The 22,611-nt window shown below is 44.8% G+C and overlaps 1 protein-coding gene across 1 annotated transcript in view; it reads left to right on the plus strand.

The window, feature by feature from the left end:
* The first annotated feature begins 1,116 nt into the window (after window positions 1–1,116).
* Xpot (exportin for tRNA) overlaps window positions 1,117–22,611 on the plus strand; it is a 43,023-nt gene continuing 21,528 nt past the window's right edge. Inside the window, exons 1-15 of the mRNA XM_057757905.1 lie at window positions 1,117–1,484; window positions 5,414–5,547; window positions 9,725–9,807; window positions 11,530–11,586; window positions 12,030–12,099; window positions 12,950–13,168; window positions 14,528–14,712; window positions 14,814–14,982; window positions 17,189–17,425; window positions 18,655–18,693; window positions 19,418–19,480; window positions 20,855–20,979; window positions 21,414–21,558; window positions 22,084–22,203; window positions 22,460–22,554. Of these exons, the coding sequence (XP_057613888.1) occupies window positions 5,488–5,547; window positions 9,725–9,807; window positions 11,530–11,586; window positions 12,030–12,099; window positions 12,950–13,168; window positions 14,528–14,712; window positions 14,814–14,982; window positions 17,189–17,425; window positions 18,655–18,693; window positions 19,418–19,480; window positions 20,855–20,979; window positions 21,414–21,558; window positions 22,084–22,203; window positions 22,460–22,554 (1,667 nt within the window). The 5' untranslated portion in view covers window positions 1,117–1,484; window positions 5,414–5,487. The remainder of the gene's footprint in view (window positions 1,485–5,413; window positions 5,548–9,724; window positions 9,808–11,529; window positions 11,587–12,029; window positions 12,100–12,949; window positions 13,169–14,527; window positions 14,713–14,813; window positions 14,983–17,188; window positions 17,426–18,654; window positions 18,694–19,417; window positions 19,481–20,854; window positions 20,980–21,413; window positions 21,559–22,083; window positions 22,204–22,459; window positions 22,555–22,611) is intronic.

Here is a 22,611-nt window from a genome sequence, read left to right on the forward strand (position 1 = left end):
ACACACCTGAAGCCAACAATAATGGAGGATCAGGCTTCGGATTCAGACCCAAGCAGCTGGAGTTGCTCCCTCAAAGTAACAGTAACGGGGTCAAATAAAAAAAGCAACATTTTGAGACAAGCACAGAACATAAGCACTAGACTTCTTAGCAATACTTTCTGTTTCCTTTTTTTTTCCGAGACACGGTTTCCTCTGTGGCTTTGGAGCCTGTCTTGGAATTAGCTCTTGGAGACCAGGCAGGCCTCGAACTCACAGAGATCCGCCTGCCTCTGCCTCCGGAGTACTGGGATTAAAGGTGTGCACCACCACTGCCCAGTTTGTTTTTTGTCTTCTCGGTGTAATCCTGGCTGTCCTGGAATTTAATCTGCAGGCCAGGTTGGATTTGAACTCACAGAGATCTCTCTACCTCCCGAGTGCTGGGATTAAAGGTGTGAGCCTCCACCGCTCGAAATGCTTTCCTTTTTGAGGGCAACATTAGAAACACCTAAACTAAGCATGGTGACTCATGCCTTTAATTCCAGGGACTTAGGAATTTGAGGGTGGTGAATTGCTAGAGTGTAGGCTAGCCTTGGTTAAGTTAAAACAAACAAAAAAACCAAACCGAGCGACCAGCCTGGGCTAGAGTGTGATCCTGAGTCAAAAGCATAACAAGTAAGTCAAAATAAAGTGAATTTTAAAAAGTTGTCAGCCCTCAACAGATCCTCAAGCTTCTGGACACTGGACACGTGGAACCCAGGTCAAGGAACTGAACAACTGACTCAACACGTGGCTTAAACCACATCCACTCTCCGATCTCGGGAGCTCAGTACTCTAAGCCGTCCACCACCTGACCAGTCCTTTCTGGAAGACGTCGAGCGTCCTTCTGGCCGCTGCTCAGGCAGGGCCCAACGAGGCCGGTCATTAAACAACCGAGAGAATCTCAGTAACCTGCTCCGAGGACGGCCGGATGCGCTCTCCCGACATGCACCACAGCCCCGCCGACCACGCCCCCACCCCACCCCCTGCGAGCTCCAGGGAGCACGTGCGCGGCCCGCCGCCAGGAAGCGCCCCTTGCGCGCGCGTTGAATGCTGGGAGTTGTAGTCCCCGGGGACACAGCCCGCGGGCGGCCGGCTTGCTCGCTCCATGAGGCTGCTGCTGGCGCCTGTCCGCGCGGCACGACGCGGGGGGCGTGCCTCGCGCTGACTCAGCGGCGGCGTTAGCCGGCCCCTGCGCAGTTTTCCTTCCAAGGCCGCCGACCCCGCCCGCCGGCTTGCCAACCTGCCCGCCCCGCTCCGCGCCACGCAGGAGAAGGCGCCCGGGGACGCCGAGCGAGCGCCGAGAGGAACGCGGCCCGGGCGAGCTCCGGCGCTAGCGTGCGGCTCGTAGTGGAGGACTACAGCGACAAGGACGAGGGCCCGCTCGCCGTCCTCCCTGCGTGCGCCGCCGCTCCTTGCGGCTGGCCGGCCCTCGGGAGTGCCGGCGAGGAAGAGATATTGGAGTGATGGTGACTGGAGGCTGGGGGCGGAGGGCCGGGGACCCTGCGTGGCCGGCCGGGCTTGGGGTTGGGGGCCAGAGGTGGCGGCCACGTCCCGAGTGCGTGGCTGCCGGTTGCCGGGTGTTTCATCACCCGAGTAGCCACGAGGCTTCGCCCAGGGAGGGATCGGGGCAAAGGATAGGGGCGAGGCCGGCCTCGGAGGCTGCCCCCCGACCCCATTCGTGATACTTTTGGAGTGTGTTTCAACTGTGGAGACCTCAAGTTGATACGCTCCCCGCCCCGGGACAAATAAGAGGAAAAAAGTGTCATTTCTGCGTAGTAATTTCCAGCACGGACAGCCCTTTCCCCCTCTTTGCTTCTTTACAGTCCTGCAGCAGTGGAGAAGCGTGATGTTTTCCTGTAACCTGAAAAACGAGTACTTTTTGAAAGCCTTAATTAGTTGTTACTGGGGGAAGTTACGTTGTATTAAAGCGACTTGTCAACTTGATGTAAAAAGGCTGGAAAGATTAAGTCAGTCTCAAACAGGCTTAAGTAGGTGTGGAGGAATTTTCCACATTGTTTGATTCTTGATGGCTAAGGAAAAATTATGGCTTCATAGTTTAAGTGTATTTCTCGCCCCCCCCACCTTTGCAGGTCGTATAAAATGTTACCATATTGTAACAGTATTTAAGTCTGCAAAGCTCTGTGGGTCAGTATACTAAGCGTCCTCTCCCGGGCTTTATTAGGAAGCTGTTACCCTTTAGCACTTAGGGGTAGCTTTTCAGTGCTTTGTTCACAGATTATTTTGATCACCCTAGTGCTTTTTCTGAACGTGTTAGATGGCGAGGGTTTGTGAGGGATTCTCTCTCTGTGGACAACTGTAACACGTTTGCTTAGGGTTTTTCTGTTGATCTGTGTTTCCGTGGGGCCTTTTTTTTTTTTTCTTGTCAAGATTAGACTGAAATGGCAGTTTTTCCCAAAGGAGTGGATAATTGAGAAGAACTTTTTAGAAGGTTTCTCAATTAGGGGTTCATAGCAATTCTTAAACTAACTTTTCTCTCTGAGCATTTATAAGAAGAATAATACTTTACTTTTCCTGGTGGAACAATTTTGCTTTCCCATCTCTTCAAAATACCATTCTAGTTTAAGAATGCTTCCACTAGTTCATCCTGTGTGCCTGCCTCTGGATTTGTAAGATTTGGAGGCATGCTGTGCCTACACTGTAGTCTTTAGGACTTTGCCTCTTTTCCTCTGATAGAAAGGAATGAATACTTCTGTTTTCTGTGTGGCCTCAATTTTTGTTTTGTTTTTGAGACAAAAATCTCACTGTAACTCTAGCTAGCCAGATAATCTGTATGTAGATACACCAGGCTAGCTTTGAAGTCTCAGAGATCCTGTGCCTCTAACCCTCCCACCCCCCCACCCCCAGCAATGAGATTAGAAGGTATGTGCTACCTTGACATTTTTGTTGTTGTTGTCCAGTTTGGTTTGGCTTAACCTTTTTTTTTTTTTTTTGAGATAGTTTCTCAGGTTGGTTGCCTTGGGACTCGCTCTGTAGACCAGTCTGATCTTGAACTCACCCAAGATCTGCCTGCCTCTCCAGTGCTGGGATTAAAGGCATGAGCTACCACCACCCCAGCTAGGTTTTTTTTTTTTTTTAATATTTATTTATTTATTATGTATACAATATTCTGTCTGTGTGTATGCCTGCAGGCCAGAAGAGGGCACCAGACCTCATTACAGATGGTTGTGAGCCACCATGTGGTTGCTGGGAATTGAATTCAGGACCTTTGGAAGACAAGGCAATGCTCTTAACCACTGAGCCATCTCTCCAGCCCCCTAGTTTTTGTTCTTTAATGACAAGATTGGAATATAAATCTACGGCTTCAAAATTACATTTATATATTTACCTTGTATATATACAGGTGTGTATGTGTGCACACACAGAGAGGAGTCAGTTCTCCTCTTTAATCATGTGGATCTAAGGAATCATTGAGCCATTTCCCTGCTTCAAATTCAGAACTTTTAAAACCCAAACCCTGCATTTTTAAATTCCAGGAGCACAGTGATGCATATTTCACAGTCCTTGTTTTTGACCGTCATTGAGAGAAAACTAGCTGGCAGTCGCAACAAAGCAGAGTTTGTAAGGGGGATCTCATCCAACTTGGTAGGGTCAGCGCCTGGGCGATCTGTAAGTTGCCATGTGAAGGCCTTGCAGGGTTTTACCACGAGGCTGGAAAGAGCAAGTGTACGCAAAAATGAGTACAAGGCCACTTGAGAGTCGGGCAATATGGTGTTGCAGGCCACTGCGTATTCTGCAGCATGGTAGGCTTGGTTGTTCAGAAATGTTTGGATCTAATCCCATGGACAGTTGGGTTTAGATGGCCTTGCAGTGGTCTGCTGACTGGCTGTGAGTGGTAAGAGAAAAGGCTGGCCTTTCTTTCCAAGGCTCTCAGGATCTTCTATTCTGATTTTGATTCCAAAAGGACTATGGAAAACAGGAATGTATAAGGATCCTGCGCCCTGGCTTCGATGTTACTAAAGGGCTGCACAGGACCCCCATTCATCTCTTGATCTTTTTTTTTTTTTAAATATTTATTTATTTATTTGCTATGTATACAATATTCTGTCTGTGTTTATGTCTGCTGGCCAGAAGAGGGCACCAGACCTCATTACAAATGCTTGTGAGCCACCATGTGGTTGCCGGGAATTGAACTCAGGACCTTTGAAAGAGCAGGCAATGCTCTTAACCACTGAGCCATCTCTCCAGCCCCTCTTGGTCTTTTTAAAAAAAGTTTTAGTTAGCTCTAATAATTTAAAAATAGATGAATAAAAAACCTTTATAGCTTTGGAATAGTAATGTAAGGCCCAATTTCCCTACCTTCACAGTGTTCCAGAAAATGTAATTTATGTGTTTGATGTGTCTGTATGTGCTTATAAGTGTGCAGTTGGAAGCCAATATCAATATCAGGTGGCTTCCCCCTTTAATTTTCACAATATACTTATTTTTTGACATTTCACAAATGTCCATACTGCCTTCTATTTCTCTGTCTCCCATCCTTGTAAACACTCCCCTCACACCTTTTTTTGAGGCAGGGTCTTACTGAAGCTGGAGTTCAGTAGTTTGACTTGAGTCGCTGGCCAGACAGCTTTGAGGTCCTGCCTGGTATTTCCCCACCTCTCTAACTGCCACACCTAGCCTTTACCTAGGTTCTGGGGAGTCACTTTATCCATGTTAGGGAGCACTTTTCCATCCCCGAGAGCACAGTGTTCGCATGGCTTTAAGTTTGTTCCATGTGCATAGAGAAAAGCATCTTGTGTATCAGAGAACTGTCTTTGGGGGCTTCCCAGGTTCTAGTTTGAGAATACTAGATTTTGTATTGTGAAGTAGATTACTTTCCAGGGATTTAGGGGAGAGGAAAGCAGGTGTGGGCCCGGGGGTAGTGCGTTCTAAAGTGAGGGAGGTCATTTACGAAGTATTTCTAGCATTGGCTGGCAAGAGCAGAGACCTGTAAAAGGCAGAATTAAGTCATTATTCAATGCTAAATAACTGGTTTTTCGCTCTTGAGCCCTTTCTCATAACTTCTCTAGGCCTACTTGTAGACACTCCAGTAAGGGCTTTAAACTCTGTGGCCTGCCATCCTAATTGTTTTAAGAGATGTCTTATGATCATATCTGAGAGTAGGGAACCTCTCATTTCCCCAGGCACACGTTGTGGGGCAGACAGCCCAGCACTGCACACATCCTTTTTTGGCTGGCAAGCTTTGCAGGACAGTAGTAGCACCTGAGAGCCTTAATGGCATGCTTGTTTATACTCCCCAAAATCAGCCCCTGGTGGTGCCAAGGGTCAGACCTGCCCCGGTCTGGTGAGAGATGTAGGCTCCCTTGACTCTTCTGAGCTGTGTCTTTTCAGCCACTTCTTATATTCCAGGTAACCATCTTTTGTTTTCTGTGTGCAGATGATTGTGAATTCTTGTGTGGGATTAGAAGCCACGTCGATTGTGATTGGAAAACTCCAGGAATAACGGCAGACATGGATGAACAGGCTCTTTTAGGGCTAAATCCAAATGCTGATTCCGACTTTAGACAGAGGGTAAGTCCGTCGATTTAGCTGTTCTTCAGAGCATGCTACACAAATGTGCATTGGAGGATTTAAACAGAAAACACATCTGACTTGAGTGAGCCTTAATACATCTTGACAGATTTGAGGTGAGTGTGTGCTGATATTGAAACATCAGGTGTTGTGATTGATTTCTGTTGATTTGGCTGAACCAGCATGCTGAAACCTGACATGTGAAGGCAGGTCCTTGTGTAACACCCGGCCTTTCTTTTGTTGTAAAGCCATAAGGCAGTTAGTTACAAGGGCAGAGTACTCTTGCAGTCTCCTAGTGCATACTCACTCTGCTTTCCCATTGCTGGCCTGGATTGTAAGTTGCTTTTCCTGTGTTGGGGACAGCTGCCTCCTTGCTGTGTAGTCGTTGCAGACTGGAAACAAGCGGTTTTGATATGCCACACCTTAAGTGATATGAACCGGTTTTGTGACAGGAAGCCCACTAGGAAGGAGATGCTGGCATGCTTGGTAAATGTAAACAATTAACCCTAAGATAGCCGATGCGTCTCGTAAGGACTTCAGCTGAGTGATGAAAGAAGACACTGAAGAACAAGCCTTTAATTAGTGCTTAAAGACGCGAGTGCTCTGAAGTTTAGGATCAAAGGAAGGAGGGGTTTTTCTCTCTTCCTACTCCGTGTAGCAAAGAAGAGAGCTTGCTGTAAGTGAGCTAAAAGTTAACCTCACCTAGCATTACAGCTGTATTTGTTTTGCTTTTAAGTACTAGAAACTTCTTTTAAAATGGTTTAAAAAAAAAGAACAAAACCTCCTAAGCAGTTTCTGATGATATGATATATGTCTCTGCTGATAAATAAGTAACTAACCCTTCAAGTATGGCAAATAATGGGAATCTAGTTGTGAGTATCTCAGAAACCTAGAAGTCCAGGCTTTTTATATATAAATGGTTTTATTTTCATAGGGATTTAAACCATCTGCTTTCAGAGGAGCTGAAACATTGCAGTCTGACCTTTAGCCTACTTTGATGTTGCAAGCTGATTATAATTAAAAGCTTTTGGCTGTTTTATATGTATTAGGTGATTGGGGGTTTGTTTGTGGTTTGTTTGTTTTAATAATATTTTTATTGATTATTTGGAAATTTCACATCATTAACCCCCAGCACACTCACTTCCCAATCCTCTCAGGTCTGCCCCCCAAAACCACCTCCCTGCAAAAAAAAAGGAAAAAAAAAGTCCAATTTGTGTTGCCCATATACTCACTGGAACATGGTCAAACTCCCCGTAGCCAGCCCCTGAGAGAAAACTTGTCCTTACCCACCAGTACCCACTCCGGAAGCTGTCAACTGTGAAAAGCTACACTTTAGCATCCTTATCGTGATTTTTTTTTTTTTTTAATGATTGGTTAAGAATTTCACATCAAGGAGAGAGGCAGGGAGGGGAGCAGAGAAAAATGTAGAGCTCAATAAATATCAATAAAAAAAATAAAGGGCGAGGGCACCGTGAAAAAAAAATTTTACATCATGCACCCCAATCCCTTCATATCCGCCCTTCACCCCTGCAGTGCCCACAAAAGAAAACTAAAAGAAATGTTTAATTATTGAAAACAAACAAACGCGCCTGTGTCTTTCCCGCCTCTGCATCACTTCTCCATTCACCTTGGTGGTGTTGGGAGCTGCCGCTGTCACATGTGCCACGCATGTCGTGAAGTCTACCCCTTTGTCCAAGCAGCTCTACTTGCAAGTGTAGCTTATGGTGGCTTCCTGGCTAGGCTGTTACCTGGGAATTGAGCCTAAGCAAGGACTCTACTGCTGAGTTTTACTCTAGTTTTTTGTTTTATGAGAACAACTTTCACTAAAACCCAGAGGTTTTAGCGGAGCTGTCTTGCAAGCACCATTCATTTTGTTTCTGGCAGCATCTTGCTGTGTCTCCTGGCCTGACGAGGTACTCACCGAGAACTGTCAGCCGTCTCCAGCTTCGTGTCCGCTGGAGTCGCTGCAGTCCGCCGCCACTGGCCTTTCTTCTGAGCAGTTCTGTTACTGTGCCCCTGGCATGTGTGTCAGTGTGGGGACAACTTCGTGGAAAATGTCCGTCTTCCCACTTCTCTGTGGGTTCCAGGATCCGTCTCCAATCACAGACAGGAAGCGCTTGTCACCTGCTGAGCAGTCTCCCCGTCCCTTTTCTCTGCTTTCATTAGTTTGTTGGACTGGTTGGACAGGGGATGGGCAGAGTCAGGGGTTAGTTTTTTCATGTATTTGGTGGGCTGAGAGCCTTGTGAGCCTGCGATGGTGTACGTGTATGTGTTCAGGGGACAACTTGAAGAAGTCTGCTTCTGCTTCCTCTACCACGTGGGCTCTAGGAATCAAAATTCATGCACTGAGCTATCTTGCTAGCTCTGTTATTTTTGTTTTGTTTGAGACTGAAGACAGGATGTAGGCCAAGCTAGCTCTGGATTAGCCATGTTGAGGATGGCATTGCATTTCTGATTTCCTCCTTCAGCCTCCCAAGTTCTGGAATTGTAGGTGTGCACCGCCATATCTGACACTTTCTGTTGGATGTTTTGTTGTTTGTGTGAGGCAAAAACTGACACTGTACCTCAGGATAGTCGCCAACTTTTGGCAAACCTACATTGATTTTTGAGTCCTGGGATTGTAGACATACGTACGTCAGCATGTCGAGTTCCTATTCTCATTTTTTAATATATTCTTTTTTAATTCTGTTAGTTTTGTTTGTTTTTGTTTTTGGAGACAGTTTCTCTGTGTGACCCTGCCTGTTCTGGAACTTACTGTAGACCAGACTGGCCTTGAACTTATAGATATACCTGCCTCTGCTTCGCAAGTGCTGGAATTAAAGAAGTGTGCCACCTCCTGGATTCTGTTAATTTTTAAGTTCCAATAGTCAACATTTTAAAAAATAACTGTGCAGGTGTGTGTGTTGTGGGGCAGGGGGATGATTATCCTGGCACTTGCATAGAGTTTGTTCTTTTCCTGAGTTCCAGGAGTTGAACTCAGGTGCCTTTTCCTGCTGAGCCATCTTACATCTTACCAGAGACCAAAATGGAAGGAATTCTAGTTATTCCCTCCCTCTTCCCAGGCTCAGACACCCAGTTTAGCTTAAAACCTTTTGTTGAATTTATTTTGAGACAGGGTCTCACTTATCCCCACCTCCCCCCAGCCTCAAACTTGTGTAGGTAGCTGAGAATGACCTTGAACTTTGGTACCACTAGGACAAGCACCGCCCCACCTGATTTCTGTTGTGCCTAGGGTTTAGCCTGGGGCTTTTAGCTAGCCAAGAACTCTACCTCCTGAGCTGCATGCCTGGCCCTTGCTGCTGTTAAAGAAAATAATATATTAATGAGGGTTTTAGCTGACGAGCCCCGCCCCTTACTTGTGAGTGAAATAATAGCAGCAGTGTAACGATGTCCTAGCTCCTGAAATGTTCACAGTGGTAGTCATAGGCTTTGTAGAAACTCTGACATTGCCAAGGATTTTAGGGCCACCCAAGACTGCTCTTCACTGCAGTTGTGACTCCAGACCGTCTGCACTGATGACTGCCTGCTGAACCAAGGACTACCAAGTCTTTCACAGATTTGATAACTGGTTATAGGAAGGCAATGTATTTAATATAGTCAGTTTGATAGAATTCATACAACTCAGAAACAGCTAAATGGAAGAGATGCCTAGAAGGGTCAAGGGTTTTTGTACCTTCGTGTCTCCTTCCTAGTGTTCACCAGCTTAGAAGGTAGAGGTTTTAAAAGAGATTGGCACCTCCCTCCCCTCTTACCCGCTACCCTTCTGTCCATCCTAGATTAGTTGTTGGCCAGAAAGTTTTGTGTTTTATTTTGTTTAGCATTTACTCATGCTGGGAGGCCAAGTGTGCTGTGTGCACCCTTCAGAGACCCTTTTATGACTATGTATACCTTGACAGTATTGTATTTGATAGAACACTTGGGCTTTTCTTCTGTCTTCTTCATTGCGCCATCTCCTTTACCATAAGGAAACTGTCTTAAGTGTCTGTTAACTGGTCACTGATCTATTTTGGGGAACCATCTGGACTTTGCACATATTCAGAAGCCTGGATTGGATGTTTTTGCTGACGTATTAAACCCAAATCGTTGTTGATTATTGGTTTACCCCGCCCTTTGTTTAGTATGCATAGGGCATCTGAATTTAGAATGAACCGTGTTGCTTTGTTTTGCAATCTTTCAGGCCTTGGCTTATTTTGAGCAGTTAAAGATTTCCCCGGATGCTTGGCAGGTGTGCGCAGAGGCTCTGGCACAGAAGACGCACAGGTAAAGACGGAGTCTCCATGTTGTCTAGAAGCATTGATGTTTCCAGAAAGTGAGGCATTTTAGTTTTTTTCTTTGGGAAGTATTTTCACAAAAACATTTTGTGATTTGCCTTTTAGAAAAACTATTAGTAGCATGCAAAGAGAAAAATAGGAAACCAATTTTTAGCCAATTCAGAATTGATTTTTCAGTAAAACTATCCTTTTTTAAAATTTTATTTATTTTTATTTTATTGGTGTTTTGCTTGTATGTGTGCGTGAGGAGTTAAAGTTATGTGGGTGCTGGGAACTGAACCCAGGTCCTCTGGAAGAGCAGTCGGTGCTCTTAACTGCTGAACCATCTCTCCAGCCCAAACTATCCTTTTCTTAATGTGTATTGTGCACTGGTATAGGTTACACTGAACTTGTTCTTGTCTTACTGTTTGTTGGAAGTTGGTGAAGGAGGTGACCATTAGTGATATATATCTTATTCTAAAGCTTTCACTTAGAGTATATCAGTATTCAGTTACTATTCCTTGTCTGGATCAAGGTCTTGTTGATGACTTCCATAGTCCATCCTGTGTGCCTCCAGCAGACCTCTGAGGAGAAGTCAGGAAGGGTCAGGAAGGGTGAAAGTGGGTCTTAGAGTATTTCCCGCCAGCTCTGCATTGCTGTTGACCGAGGCCACATACCACGCTGAAAAGGCTTGCCCCTGCAGTGTGACTTTGCGGTAGTCTCTCTGAAGCAGCAGGCGCAGTTTCATGGAAATAGGAATGTGTATGCCCATTTCATCATTAGTTAAGTTAGCTTCTTAGTAAGGATAGAAAATGGGCATAGTGAAGCTTGTGGAAAACAGTGAGCTCGCAGAGCACAGGCAGCCCGCTGATGGGAGCAGCTACGCGGGGCTTTAGTGACACCTCTGGCCGGAGCTGCTGGTGTGCTGCCCCATCCTGTTTTGCTGCAGCCTGGTTGCGTTTACTGGGACTGTTTTTCCTGAACACCTTAGGGTGTCCTCACACACAGCCTGCCACACTCACCATCTGTCTGGACTCCTAAGGAATTCTGTTAGAATTGTAGGTTGTGTTACCTCTAGAGAGAGTTAGAAATAGGTGGTGGACGGCTGTTGGGTCCTTCTCCCATCCTACAAAGGTGGGTTTGTTTATCCTTTAGTTTCTTGTGTGAACTTTGAGGTGACCTGAGTCCCTCTACCCTCTTTATTTTGTATTTACCTATAAGAGAATCAGACTAATAATGCTTAAGTTTCAAGTAAGCCATGCATGGCATCTTTGGTTTGGTCAGCCTTTGCTGCTGTTTGTCAGCTTGCATCTTTCTGACCATTATCAAATACAAAACAGAGATTGTACCAGGGACCTTGACTCTCCATATTAGCATTCGGGGCAGGGGCCTCTATGGAGCACTGTGTTTAGGGTAGGGTGTGTATTAGAGCATGTGGTCCTGTTGTTTAGAAAATGGAACAGACTGCCACGCGTTGGGAATTGTATTTAGAGCTCTATTAACCCTTTAAATCCAGGACTTGTGCCTATGGCTGATTGGTAAAGCCTTTGCCTGGAATTCATGAGGCCCTGAGTTAGGTACCTAGTACAATAATAAAAATAAGTAAAATAGAATTGGTAAATAGAAAGCCAGGCAAGCAGCCTTGCTTTAGAAACTTCACGATTGTTACTAGCATTTTGCCATTGTTTTCCCTGATTTATTTTCTGATTATCTATTTTTTTTTCTTTTTCAGTGATGATCACATAAAGTTTTTCTGCTTCCAAGTATTAGAACATCAAGTTAAATACAAGTACGTCTTTCCATTGTTTTTAATCTCGAAGATTTGTTGGAACAAGCGTGTCTAATTTTTCTGTCCTTGAGGAAACCAAAATATATATGGATAGTAAACGACCAGTGTAGTCGTTATATCTGGGCTGTGAATGTGCTTTCATTTATTTAGACTGAGCTAGCTAGTCTACAGGCTTATTCTGTAGACCACAGACTTCGGTGCATGGTTGGTTTAAGAAATCACATAGCTGTCATCTGTTTGAGCGTGAACTGAGCCGCAGATCTGAGCTCACTGACTGGCCTGTCTGGCAGGCTTGTCTGTGCATTCTTCACAACTGTGCTAATGGACTTTGCCATGCATTTTAGGAAACCAGGTGCCAGAATGCTGTAAAATTCCCTTTTGATAGATGAATTTGCATTCAAAGCCACAGACGGCAATGTAGTCACTGTTTATCACTTTACCAGGTACTCAGAACTCAGCACAGCTCAGCAGCAGCTGATCAGGGAGACGCTCCTGTCATGGCTTCAGGCTCAGGTAATCCGTTCATTTCATTCTATTGTCGCTAGAGTATTTTCCTTTAAGATCCAGCCAAAGGAAAACAACTGGATGTTTTCTTAGAAATTTTATGACCTGGGTGGCGGTGGTGGTGCAGGCCTTTAATCCCTGCACTTGAGAGGCAGGGGCAGGGAGATCTCTGAGTTTGAGTCCAGCCTGGTCCACAGAGTTAATTCCAGGACAGCTAGGGCTACACAGAGAAACCCTGTCTTGAAAAACAAAAGGCAAAAAGAGAAAAAGAAATGAACTATTAAGATTCTGTTCATGGAGCTTAGTAAAGGAGATCCCTTGGTCCATCCCTATATCTCAGTACTCAGGAAGCAGAGACAGGAAGATTGGTGTTTTGAAGCCAACTTGGAGTTTGAACAAGTTAAAGGCCAACTTGAGCTGCATAGGAGACCTTGTCACATAAAAATAAGGCATGGATGGGCTGGTCCTGGTGCCTCAAACCTTTGATCCCACACAGGCAGGAAGTTGAGTGGATCCCTTTGACTGAGGCCAACCTGGGCTACAAAAGACCCTGACTCAGAACAGGCAAACAACCCTGGTGGTATTGGGGGTTAAGAAAGGCCTGGGTAGAATCCTTAAGTAGCATACAGTTTTATCCCCAACACTGAGGGAAATACAAGTTCGTAGAGGCAGCCATTATTCACTTGCTCACATTTGACTGGTTACTTGCACGCATGGGTAATTTTGCAGTTTGCTGTGTTGCCGCTAATGTGGGCAATGTTGAAGTTTAATTGGGTTTTTGCCAACTAATGGTAAATAGAAAAAATAGTGTGCTTTTGAATTGTTTGGATTTAATTTCATGGATATTTCTCTTTGCCAGATGCTGAATCCCCAACCAGAGAAGACCTTTATAAGAAACAAAGCAGCCCAAGTCTTCGCCTTGCTTTTTGTTACAGAGTATCTCACTAAATGGCCCAAGTTTTTTTTTGACATTCTGTCAGTAGTCGACCTAAACCCAAGGGGCGTGGATCTGTACCTGCGCATCCTCATGGCCATTGATTCGGAGTTGGTGGACCGTGATGTAGTTCATACCTCAGAGGCAAGTAACTTCATGCTGTTTCTTAGTGTATGTTTTGTAGGGGAAACAAACATATGATGAAAAGCACAGGGAGTCTTACGTTGTTTCATTTGTTTGCTTCCCCCTGCTCCCTCCAAGACAAGGTTTCTCTGCGTAGCTCTGACTGTCCTGGAACTCGCAGAGATCCTACTTCCTCTGCCTCCCGAGAGCTGGATTAAAGGCCTGCATCACCATGCCCAGATGGCTCTTTTGCCTGTTCTTTGTGTGTGTGTGTTGGGGGGGGGGGTTCAAGACAAGGTTTTGCTGTGGTTTTGGAGCCTATCCTGGCGCTAGTTCTTGTAGAACTCACAGAGATCTGCCTGCCTCTGCCTCCTGAGTGCTGAGATTAAAGGCGTGCGCCACCACTGCCCAGCACTTTTGCCTGTTCTTAAATTACAAATGTATCTCACATCTTGAATTTGCTGACAATGAAATTTAACCCCTCCCACCACCGAAAAGAACATTCCATTATTTTTAAAGCTAAGCCACTGTTGTCACCAGTGAAGTACGTGTTTGTTTTTTCATACTGTGAAATGTCATCCATTCTCAGTGCTTCTGAACAAGTGTAAAGGCTTATGAGTGCAGATGTCGGGGCCACGCCAGTCGTGTGCCCAAGCCCTCCATCTGAGTCTTTATGCGTCTAGACATCTCCTTTGCCTTTGTTTGTTTGTTGTTAAGTAGTGTATTGTAGTGTTTCATCACTGATGAATAGTCTTTATAGCTGAGGTACAGCCTTAATCAAGCCGTATCCTAAAGGATATCTATATCTATCTATAGATAGATAGATAGATAGATGGAGCACTGGTGTATGGAGTGCAAGAGGCCCGGGGTTTGATCTCTACCACTTCAGTATAGAAGTGCTTAATAAAGAGTGTGGGAAGTCTCTAGCACTTGGAAACGGGGGTAGGAGCCATCCTGGGTTACTTATTGAGAACTTTGTCTCATTAAGAAAAAAACAACAACAGAAACACCACTGGAAATAGCTTTAAATGTTTATAATATTTTAAAACTATAACTACTGCACATATAAGCCACTCGTTTTTTCTAAATGCTTAAGTATCATTTGTGTCTAATTGGAGATAATTTCACATGCTTAAGATTTCTAAACAATGCTTATTTATAGTTTTAGTTAATGAATTAAGTCTGGCACCAAGGAATAGAACGGAAAAAGGAAACACAAAGAATCACAGGATGTAATTTTAGAGCAGATAAATAGGAAGCCATGGTCAGGACTGTTTAACAAGCCTGGAGGTTTCATGCAGAGGAAATTACTGTGTGCAACTGAACTTGGATGTCTAGCTCTGGCTCACAGTCTTCCTTGTCTTTTGTGTTTGTTTTTAGGAGGCCCGCAGGAATACTCTGATAAAAGATACCATGAGAGAACAGTGCATTCCAAATCTGGTGGAGTCGTGGTACCAGATTCTACACAATTACCAGTATACCAATTCAGAAGTGCTGTGCCAGTGCCTTGAAGTAGTTGGGGCTTACGTCTCTTGGATAGACTTATCCCTCATAGCCAATGATAGGTGCGTACACCTGTAATTCCTAAACTAAAGATTGGAGAGTTGGTGTCTAAAACTTGCGAGCTGAAAACGTTATAAGATCTTTATCCCCCGCCCGTCACCAGGTTTATAAATTTGCTGCTGAGTCACATGTCGGTAGAAGTCCTGCGGGAGGAGGCGTGCGACTGCTTGTTTGAGATGGTGAATAAAGGGATGGACCCCGTGGAGAAGATGAAACTGGTAGAGTCCTTGTGTCAGGTGCTGCAGACTGCCGGGTTTTTCAGCATTGACCAGGTCAGTGGATTTCTTCCCCCTGAATTTTGGGGGATGTCCTTGAACTAATAGTAAACCACTATATTCTGAGAGTGCCAATATTGTGTGATGTTTTTGCTCTTTTGACTTTTTGGAGGGGCCTACCACCCAACTCCTAAATAAATCACACACGGAGGATCATTAGTTATGAATGCTCAGCCTTGTCCTGGCTAATTTCTTGTCAGCTTTCCTTATTTTACTGTTTGTCTCTGGGCTTTTATCTTTATTTCCGTACATCTTATTTTCCTTCTTCGTGGCTGTCTGGGTTGCTGGCCCCTGATCTCCTCTCCTTGTTCTCTTGCTCCTTTTCTTCCTCCTTTCTCCTGTTTATACACTCTGCCTGCCAGTCCTACCTGTCCTTGCTTCTGCCACGTTACCACTGTTCATCTCTTGATTAGGACCATCGGGTGTTTTAGACAGCTTCACAGAGTTAAACAAATGCAGCATAAGTAAAAGTCACACACCTGAAAACAATATTCCCCAACCTCCCAACTAATATCTGTGGCATTTTCTTTGCACATTTGGTTACACCCATTCTGACACTTAACAGTCAGAGTGGTGTGTGCACTTTGCAAGTTTACAATGTTGATTGTGCCCAGAGTAACAAATCCATCATTTACATTACAGAACATTTGACCTTTGACCCAGGTTAGTCCTAGTAACCATAAAAGCTTCATTTTCATCATAGACTTGAATTTTAATGTAATTTTTCACATTTTATTTTATGTGTATGTGTGTTTTACCTGCATGGCTGTGCTTGCATCATTTGTATGCCTGGTGCCTAAGGACACCAGAAGAGGGGATCAGAGCCTCTGGGACTGGAGTTAAGGTGGATTTAGGCTGCCATGTGGGTGCAGGTCCTCTGGAAGAGCAAACAGCCCTGAGCCCTTTCTCCCACTCGTTTGAGACTGATGGCTCTCAGTGTGGTGAGTTAGTCACTTAGGTAATACGAAGACTTTTTGTTCTTGTGTGTGTGGTAGAAATGAAGTCACAGCATCCTGCTAGCACTGTCACCGAGCCCCGCTGAGCCCGTGGCAGCACTTCAGATTTAGCTACGGCTGTGTGTGCTCCAGTGCTAGAGTGCACGTGGGGACCTACCAGGTGGGTCTGAGGTGGACCTCGGGTTGTCAGCCTTGGTGGCAGTCCTGCCTGGCCCTAAGATGTCTTGTATTGGTGATGCCAGTAATATGGTTCTTGTAGATTCCTTCTTCGTGCACCACAGGTTCAGTTACCTTCTTCTGCCTTACTTAGTGTCTGGGTCTTTTAAGAGGAAATCTAAAATAGTGAAAGTCGAGCCTTTGTCTGCGGGAGAGGAGCTCATGGATAACTAATAATCGGGAAGCCTATAGCATTGGCAGTGACTCAAGCGGGCCACTCTGATAGCAGCCCGTGTCTTTGTAGGGACGTAGGGGCCGCAGTCAGACAGTTCCGGAAAGGACTGTTGTCAGCCATTACACAGGCAGTGCGGCAGCACTGATGAAGCTGAACAGTTAGGAAAGGCAGCTCGGAAACGTCTCTTTTACTTAAGGTCTTTCTTGTTTCCCTCCCTCCCTCCCTCCCTCCCTCCCTCCCTCCCTCCCTCCCTCCCTCCCTTTTTAGGTAATATCCACAGGACTGTCATCATTAGAATAGCAGTTATAGGCATGGTTGAGAACACTGGCTGCTTCTCCAGCATCTGAAACTACAGTTCCTGGACTCCAGTGCCCTCTTCTGGCCTCCGAGCACTAGACACATATGTAGCACAGATATGTGTGCAAAACACCAAACATGCAAAATATTTCTGTAATCAAAAAACAAAACGTAGTTGCTTTCAGAGTGCTATTGGCTAATAATGGTAGCAGAAAAATTCACATTCTGATAATTTTACTGCCATAATAATGAATTGATAGCTGTTGTCTTAACATTGAGCCCTGGGGCCAGCAAAATGCTCAGCAGATAAAATCCCTTACCTTGAGGTCCTTACGACTGGAGTTTCATTCCTGAAACCCCTGGTGGAAGGGGAAGACTGGCTCCTGAAAATGGCGCACACACACGCCCACACTAACCCCTCCGTGTCATAGCCGATTACATAGTATTTTATTTTTAAGACTGAGTCCTGTAATTGGCACTACATTCTTACTAAAGTTCAAGGGCTTTCCTCTTCCCAAGGTAGGTGGTTGTAATTGTGGTCTTTGCTTACTGCTCACAGGAAGAAGATTTGGACTTCGTGGCCAGGTTTTCTAAGCTCGTAAATGGAATGGGACAGTCCTTGATAGTTAGCTGGACTAAATTAATTAAGAACGGGGCTGTCAAGAGTGCTCAAGAGGCACTCGAAGCTATCGAGACAAAAGTTCCACTTATGTTACAGCTGCTAGTTCACGAGGATGATGATATCTCCTCCAACATTATTGGATTTTGTTACGATTATCTGCATATTTTGAAACAGGTGAGTCATCGTGTTCTTTTTGTCTAGTAGATATTTAAAGAGCTGTTAAAAATGGAGAATAAGAAAAAGAAAACAATCTCCTATTCCTTGTTCCAAGACAGAGAGATACATAGATGTATTCTGTTACTTATTTACTGGCTTGCTTCTTTGTAGTTTTTATTTATTTATTTATTTTATGTAAAAAATACAGACAATGTGAATAAGTTCTGAAATAGACTAGCCTGGACTTGGTGAGCCATACTTATGATCCCAGCACTTAGAATAGGGAAAGGGTTCTTCAGGTCATCATCTGCGTCACAGCAAGTTCAAGACTAGCCACGAGCAACTTGAGGCCCTTGCCTCAGAAGACAATACATTCATGAGGCATAAATGTGGTCTGGGGTTACTCTTGTTTTCTGTGTGTTCCTTTAAACCTGTGTGTTTCTAAACACAGCAACAACTTGTTAAACTCTTTGCTGACAACTGCTTCCCAGTAACAACACAAAGTGTGATGGTGAAGGTTCCCGTAGTGCAGTGTGCAGTGTTCTGAAGACTAGTTGCTTCTCATTATGACATTAAATGAAAGACCTTTCCTGTTTTTGTTAGTTTTTACCAATTATATTTAATTATATCGAGGCTTTCTTCATTCTTAGAAATGTAATTTTGCATGCAGAAGGGTTTTTAGGATTGTGTGAGCTATGATCGTTGTTTTAAGAAACTAAGCATGGTCAAGCATGTCTTTAATCTCAGTTGTCGGTGGGGCAGAGGCAAATCTCTGAGTTTGAGGCCAGCCTGGTCTGTATAGTGAGTTCCAGGCTAACCATAGCTACATACTGAGACCCTGCCTCAAAACAGCAAAAACACCCTTTACTGCCTTAGAGCTTAATTCTTTTCTAAATACAGGATAAACAATTTAATCAGTCAGATCAATTAAGTTATTTACTAGACATGATATTATTACATCTGAAGTTAGGAATTGACTGGTTGCTATCAAACTACTCAGCAAGAATTTGTGTGTTCTATTTTTTTATATTTTTGGTTGTGAGCCTAGCCTTTAACGGCTGAGCCATCTCTCCAGCCCTGTGTTCTATTTTTTTATGCTGGAGATTAGACCCAGGGATGCTGGGAAAATCTCTACCCTATAATTGTACCACCAGCTCCTTTGTGGGTTGTTTTAGAAGATACTGATTGCTTAGAAAAAAAATTGATAAGTATAACATTAAAAATAAATTGTTTATTTTTATTTTAAGCTTTCAGTGCTCTCAGATCAGCAAAAAGCTAATATAGAGGTAAGTGGCTTCTTTAAACCAATGATAGATTTTTCTTCCCCCAAATCAGTGAGTTTGCTGGGGTTCTTCACCAGACTGTGGGTGAGGGGGTTTCTTACGTGAGCAGAGACAGCTCCGAGGCAGCTGCATCCTTGAGAGCCCACCCAGCTTTGGGTGCTAACTCCTCTCTGCACAGTGTTGGAGAATCTTTTCCCAGCAGTCCTTCATGAGTGGATAGCCCTGAGGGACAGGGCTTGGTGAATCTGTTGAGTTTTAGGGACTTGTGATTTGTTTGTTTCCTGAGTCTCGGGTAGCCTTCCTCCATGAAGGACTGTTTGAACTCAGGTTTGTACCCACCACTCCACCCTTGCCATCCTACCACCTCCTCCTCGTGAGATTCCCTGAGTCTTGGAGTGAGTGGTATAGATGCCCATCTAAAGCAGATCAATCTGATCAATTCTTTTTTTAAATTTATTTTTATTATTTTATGTGCATTGGCATTTTGCCCACATGTGTATGTCTGTGTGAGGATATCAGATCCTGTAATTACAGACAGTTGCGAGCTGCCATGCGAGTGCTGGGATTTGAACCCAGGTCCTCTGGATGGGCAGTCAGTGCTCTTTAACCGCTGAGCCATCTCTCCAGCACTGACCTCATCAGTTCTTTGTCTGAAATCTACTTTGAAATGTAGCTCAACTTCTAGATTAAAAAGAACAATTAACAAACATTTCATTTTTAATTTTAGGCAATCATGTTGGCCGTTATGAAAAAATTGACTTATGATGAAGAATATAACTTTGAAAATGAAGTAAGTAATTTTACATCAGAGAACTGGTTTTAATTTTATTGTTTGTTTGCATTAGATTAGTATTTTAATTTTAGTTTGAGACCCTTTTAAAATGAGAAATAGTGTTTTAAGTCAATCTTGTTTTTACTGATGTATATTAATGTCAGTTTGGGGTAACACTCATGGAGACCTGAATCCTTAGCTGTAAGAGGTTGGAGAGGCGACTAATTTGGTCAAGTGCTTGATGTGTAAGCATTAGGATTGATGGCTGTAGACAGCTGGATTTGGTAGTGCCTGCTTGTAATTGAGAGCTGGGAAGGTGGGAAGGTAGACATCGGGGACTCCCTCGTGCATTTACAGCCAGCCTTTCCTACGTGTTGAGTCCCATGTCTTAATGAGGAAGATGGATAGCTCCTGAAGGCTCCTGAGGTGGACCTCTTGTCTGCTCATATCACTCGTACACAGAATCTTGTAAAGTGGCCTTGGTGGCCTATGCCTGAAACCCCTGCAGTTGGCAGCCTTAGGCAAGAAGATTGCCATAACTGTTGAGCCAGCCTGGGCTACATACTGGGTTACAAAGTGAGACCTTGTCTCAAAAGAAACAGAAGGAAACCTTTAAAAAAAATTGCAGGACCTGGATATAGCTCAGTGGGAGAGCCTTTGCTTGCTGCATGCAGGCCCTAGATTTTATGTATAGCAGCCCAAGGAAAGAAAAATAATAATTATTAACATTGAACTTACACCTGACATATTATTGATCTTCTCACACGGTGCATTTACTTAGGAGTGCTGGGTTGAGGCCCAGTCTGGAGGGGGTGAGTGTGAAACTCAGCTGGACTTGCTCATCTAAGTCTGTCCAGAGTCACAGGAGGACTGCTTCCCAGTGCGTCCTGGACACTGGGCGTGAGTTGCTGAGGTGTGTGCTGTGGAAGGATAACAGAGATGATAACCAGCACACTGGCCCCAGTCCTCACACTGTTAGCACGTCAGGGCCGCAAAGGGTGAGTGAAAACAGTAGGGCCCGTGCTGGCTGTGTTCTCAGCCCTGTCCCCCTCCTTAGCCTGTGTGTGCCCCAGGCCTTGAATGGCTAAGGTTATTGTTAGGATTGCTAGTTAGTGAGCAGGAAGGGCAGTGCTACTGAGCCTTTGTGATTTTTCTATCCGAAGATAAAGGTAGGAGTTAACTGATCGTTCATGTAAATCTATTGCTCGTCACTGTGAGACTAGGCCAGGGTGCTGCATCGGAGGCCCGAGGACTGCCTTGGTCAGTTCCTCCTCCCTCCCCGGCTGCAGGTAAGGAGAGCCGCTGTCAGCTCTGGCGTCAAGTGCTCCTAGCCTGCGCCATCTTGATGCTGCACTTAAACCATTAAGACCAAGCTTTTAACTTGTGTTGTAGGGTGAAGATGAAGCCATGTTTGTAGAGTACAGGAAACAGCTGAAGTTGCTGTTGGACAGGCTCGCTCAGGTGTCCCCGGAGCTAGTGCTGGCTTCCGTTCGCAGAGTGCTGAGTGCCACACTGCAGTAAGTTCTGCTGTTAGAGTAAGCTCCTCTTGTGCCGGGGTGGTATGCAGCAAATGAGTCGGCAGCGTCCATCACGCCTTATGTCCCTGCAGTTTGTTTTGCTCCGTAGTTTACTTGTGTCTACCTCTGGCATAAATTACATTGCTTGACAAAAAGGGTTTGACTTTTTAACTCACTCAGGACATTTCTAAGAATAGTTTTTATAGTAGCACGTCCGTTTAGTATACTTATGAAACTGCCATCCACGCAGTCAGTGCACTTCAGCCATCTTCCCCCACACACACAATGTTACTTCCCGCTGGGTTGGTTACAGGAGTGGGCAACTCACCAGTGGCTGTGCCACTGAAACGGTCTGGTGGTGCGTTCCTGTCCTGAGTATCAGGAGTTATCTAAAGTTTATGTCAGATCACAGACATACTTGTATGCCTTGGTAGGAATTGGCAGACCACACGCTTCATGGAGGTTGAAGTGGCAGTAAGATTGCTGTACATGCTGGCGGAAGCTCTCCCAGTGTCACATGGTGCTCACTTCTCAGGTGACGTTTCAAAAGCTAGTGCTTTGCAGGACATGATGCGAACGGTAGGTACACCAAGGGTCCTTTACTGTGACGTGATGTGCTCTGTGTGTTGTGCTGTGGGCTCACGGGTTCTTAGTTGTAGACAAATCAAGGGTCCTTTACTGTGACGTGATGTGCTGTGGGCTCATGGGTTCTTAGTTGTAGGTGCACCAAGGGTCCTTTACTGTGACGTGATGTGCTCTGTGTGTTGTGCTGTGGGCTCACAGGTTCTTAGTTGTAGACAAATCAAGGGTCCTTTACTGTGACGTGATGTGCTCTGTGTGTTGTGCTGTGGGCTCACGGGTTCTTAGTTGTAGACAAATCAAGGGTCCTTTACTGTGACGTGATGTGCTCTGTGTTTTGTGCTGTGGGCTCACGGGTTCTTAGTTGTAGACAAATCAAGGGTCCTTTACTGTGACGTGATGTGCTCTGTGTGTTGTGCTGTGGACTCACGGGTTCTTAATCGTTAGAGCTTGGTGTGTTTTTACAGAGGGAATTATGGATCTTTCAGTAAACAAAAATGGGTCTCTTCATTTTTCCCTTTCCAGTTGGTGACATCAGGTGTCAGCTCCTATCAGCACACGTCCGTGACTCTGGAGTTCTTTGAAACTGTCGTTCGATATGAGAAGTTTTTCACTGTTGAACCTCAGCACATTCCGTGTGTACTAGTAAGTGTGCGTTTCACTTGGTTTTTGATGATCAGATAGTGTTCTGTCCTTGTTCTCTAACTTTTCTCGGAGTCAGAAGTTTAATCTACGTTGGGTGACAGTTTATGTAAGTCCAGTGCTTAGGAGCTGTGTGTGATGCGCCATTCCTCCTTATTCCTGGCCCTGGCCAGAACTGCAGCTGGGTGTGAGCAGAAATGCAGTATTGACAATGAAATGCTTGAATCAGAACACAAATGATCACTGTCTCTTTCTTCAGATGGCTTTCTTAGACCACAGGGGTCTGTGGCATTCCAGTGCTAAAGTCCGGAGCAGAACTGCCTACCTGTTTTCTAGATTTGTCAAGTCTCTCAAGTAAGTATTGGCTTTCAGCGCTGTTGTGGAGTGTGCACATGGGGGCCGCTGGGGGTA

The sequence above is a fragment of the Chionomys nivalis genome, chromosome 25 (assembly GCF_950005125.1).
Source record: "Chionomys nivalis chromosome 25, mChiNiv1.1, whole genome shotgun sequence".
NCBI classification, from domain to species: Eukaryota; Metazoa; Chordata; class Mammalia; order Rodentia; family Cricetidae; genus Chionomys; species Chionomys nivalis.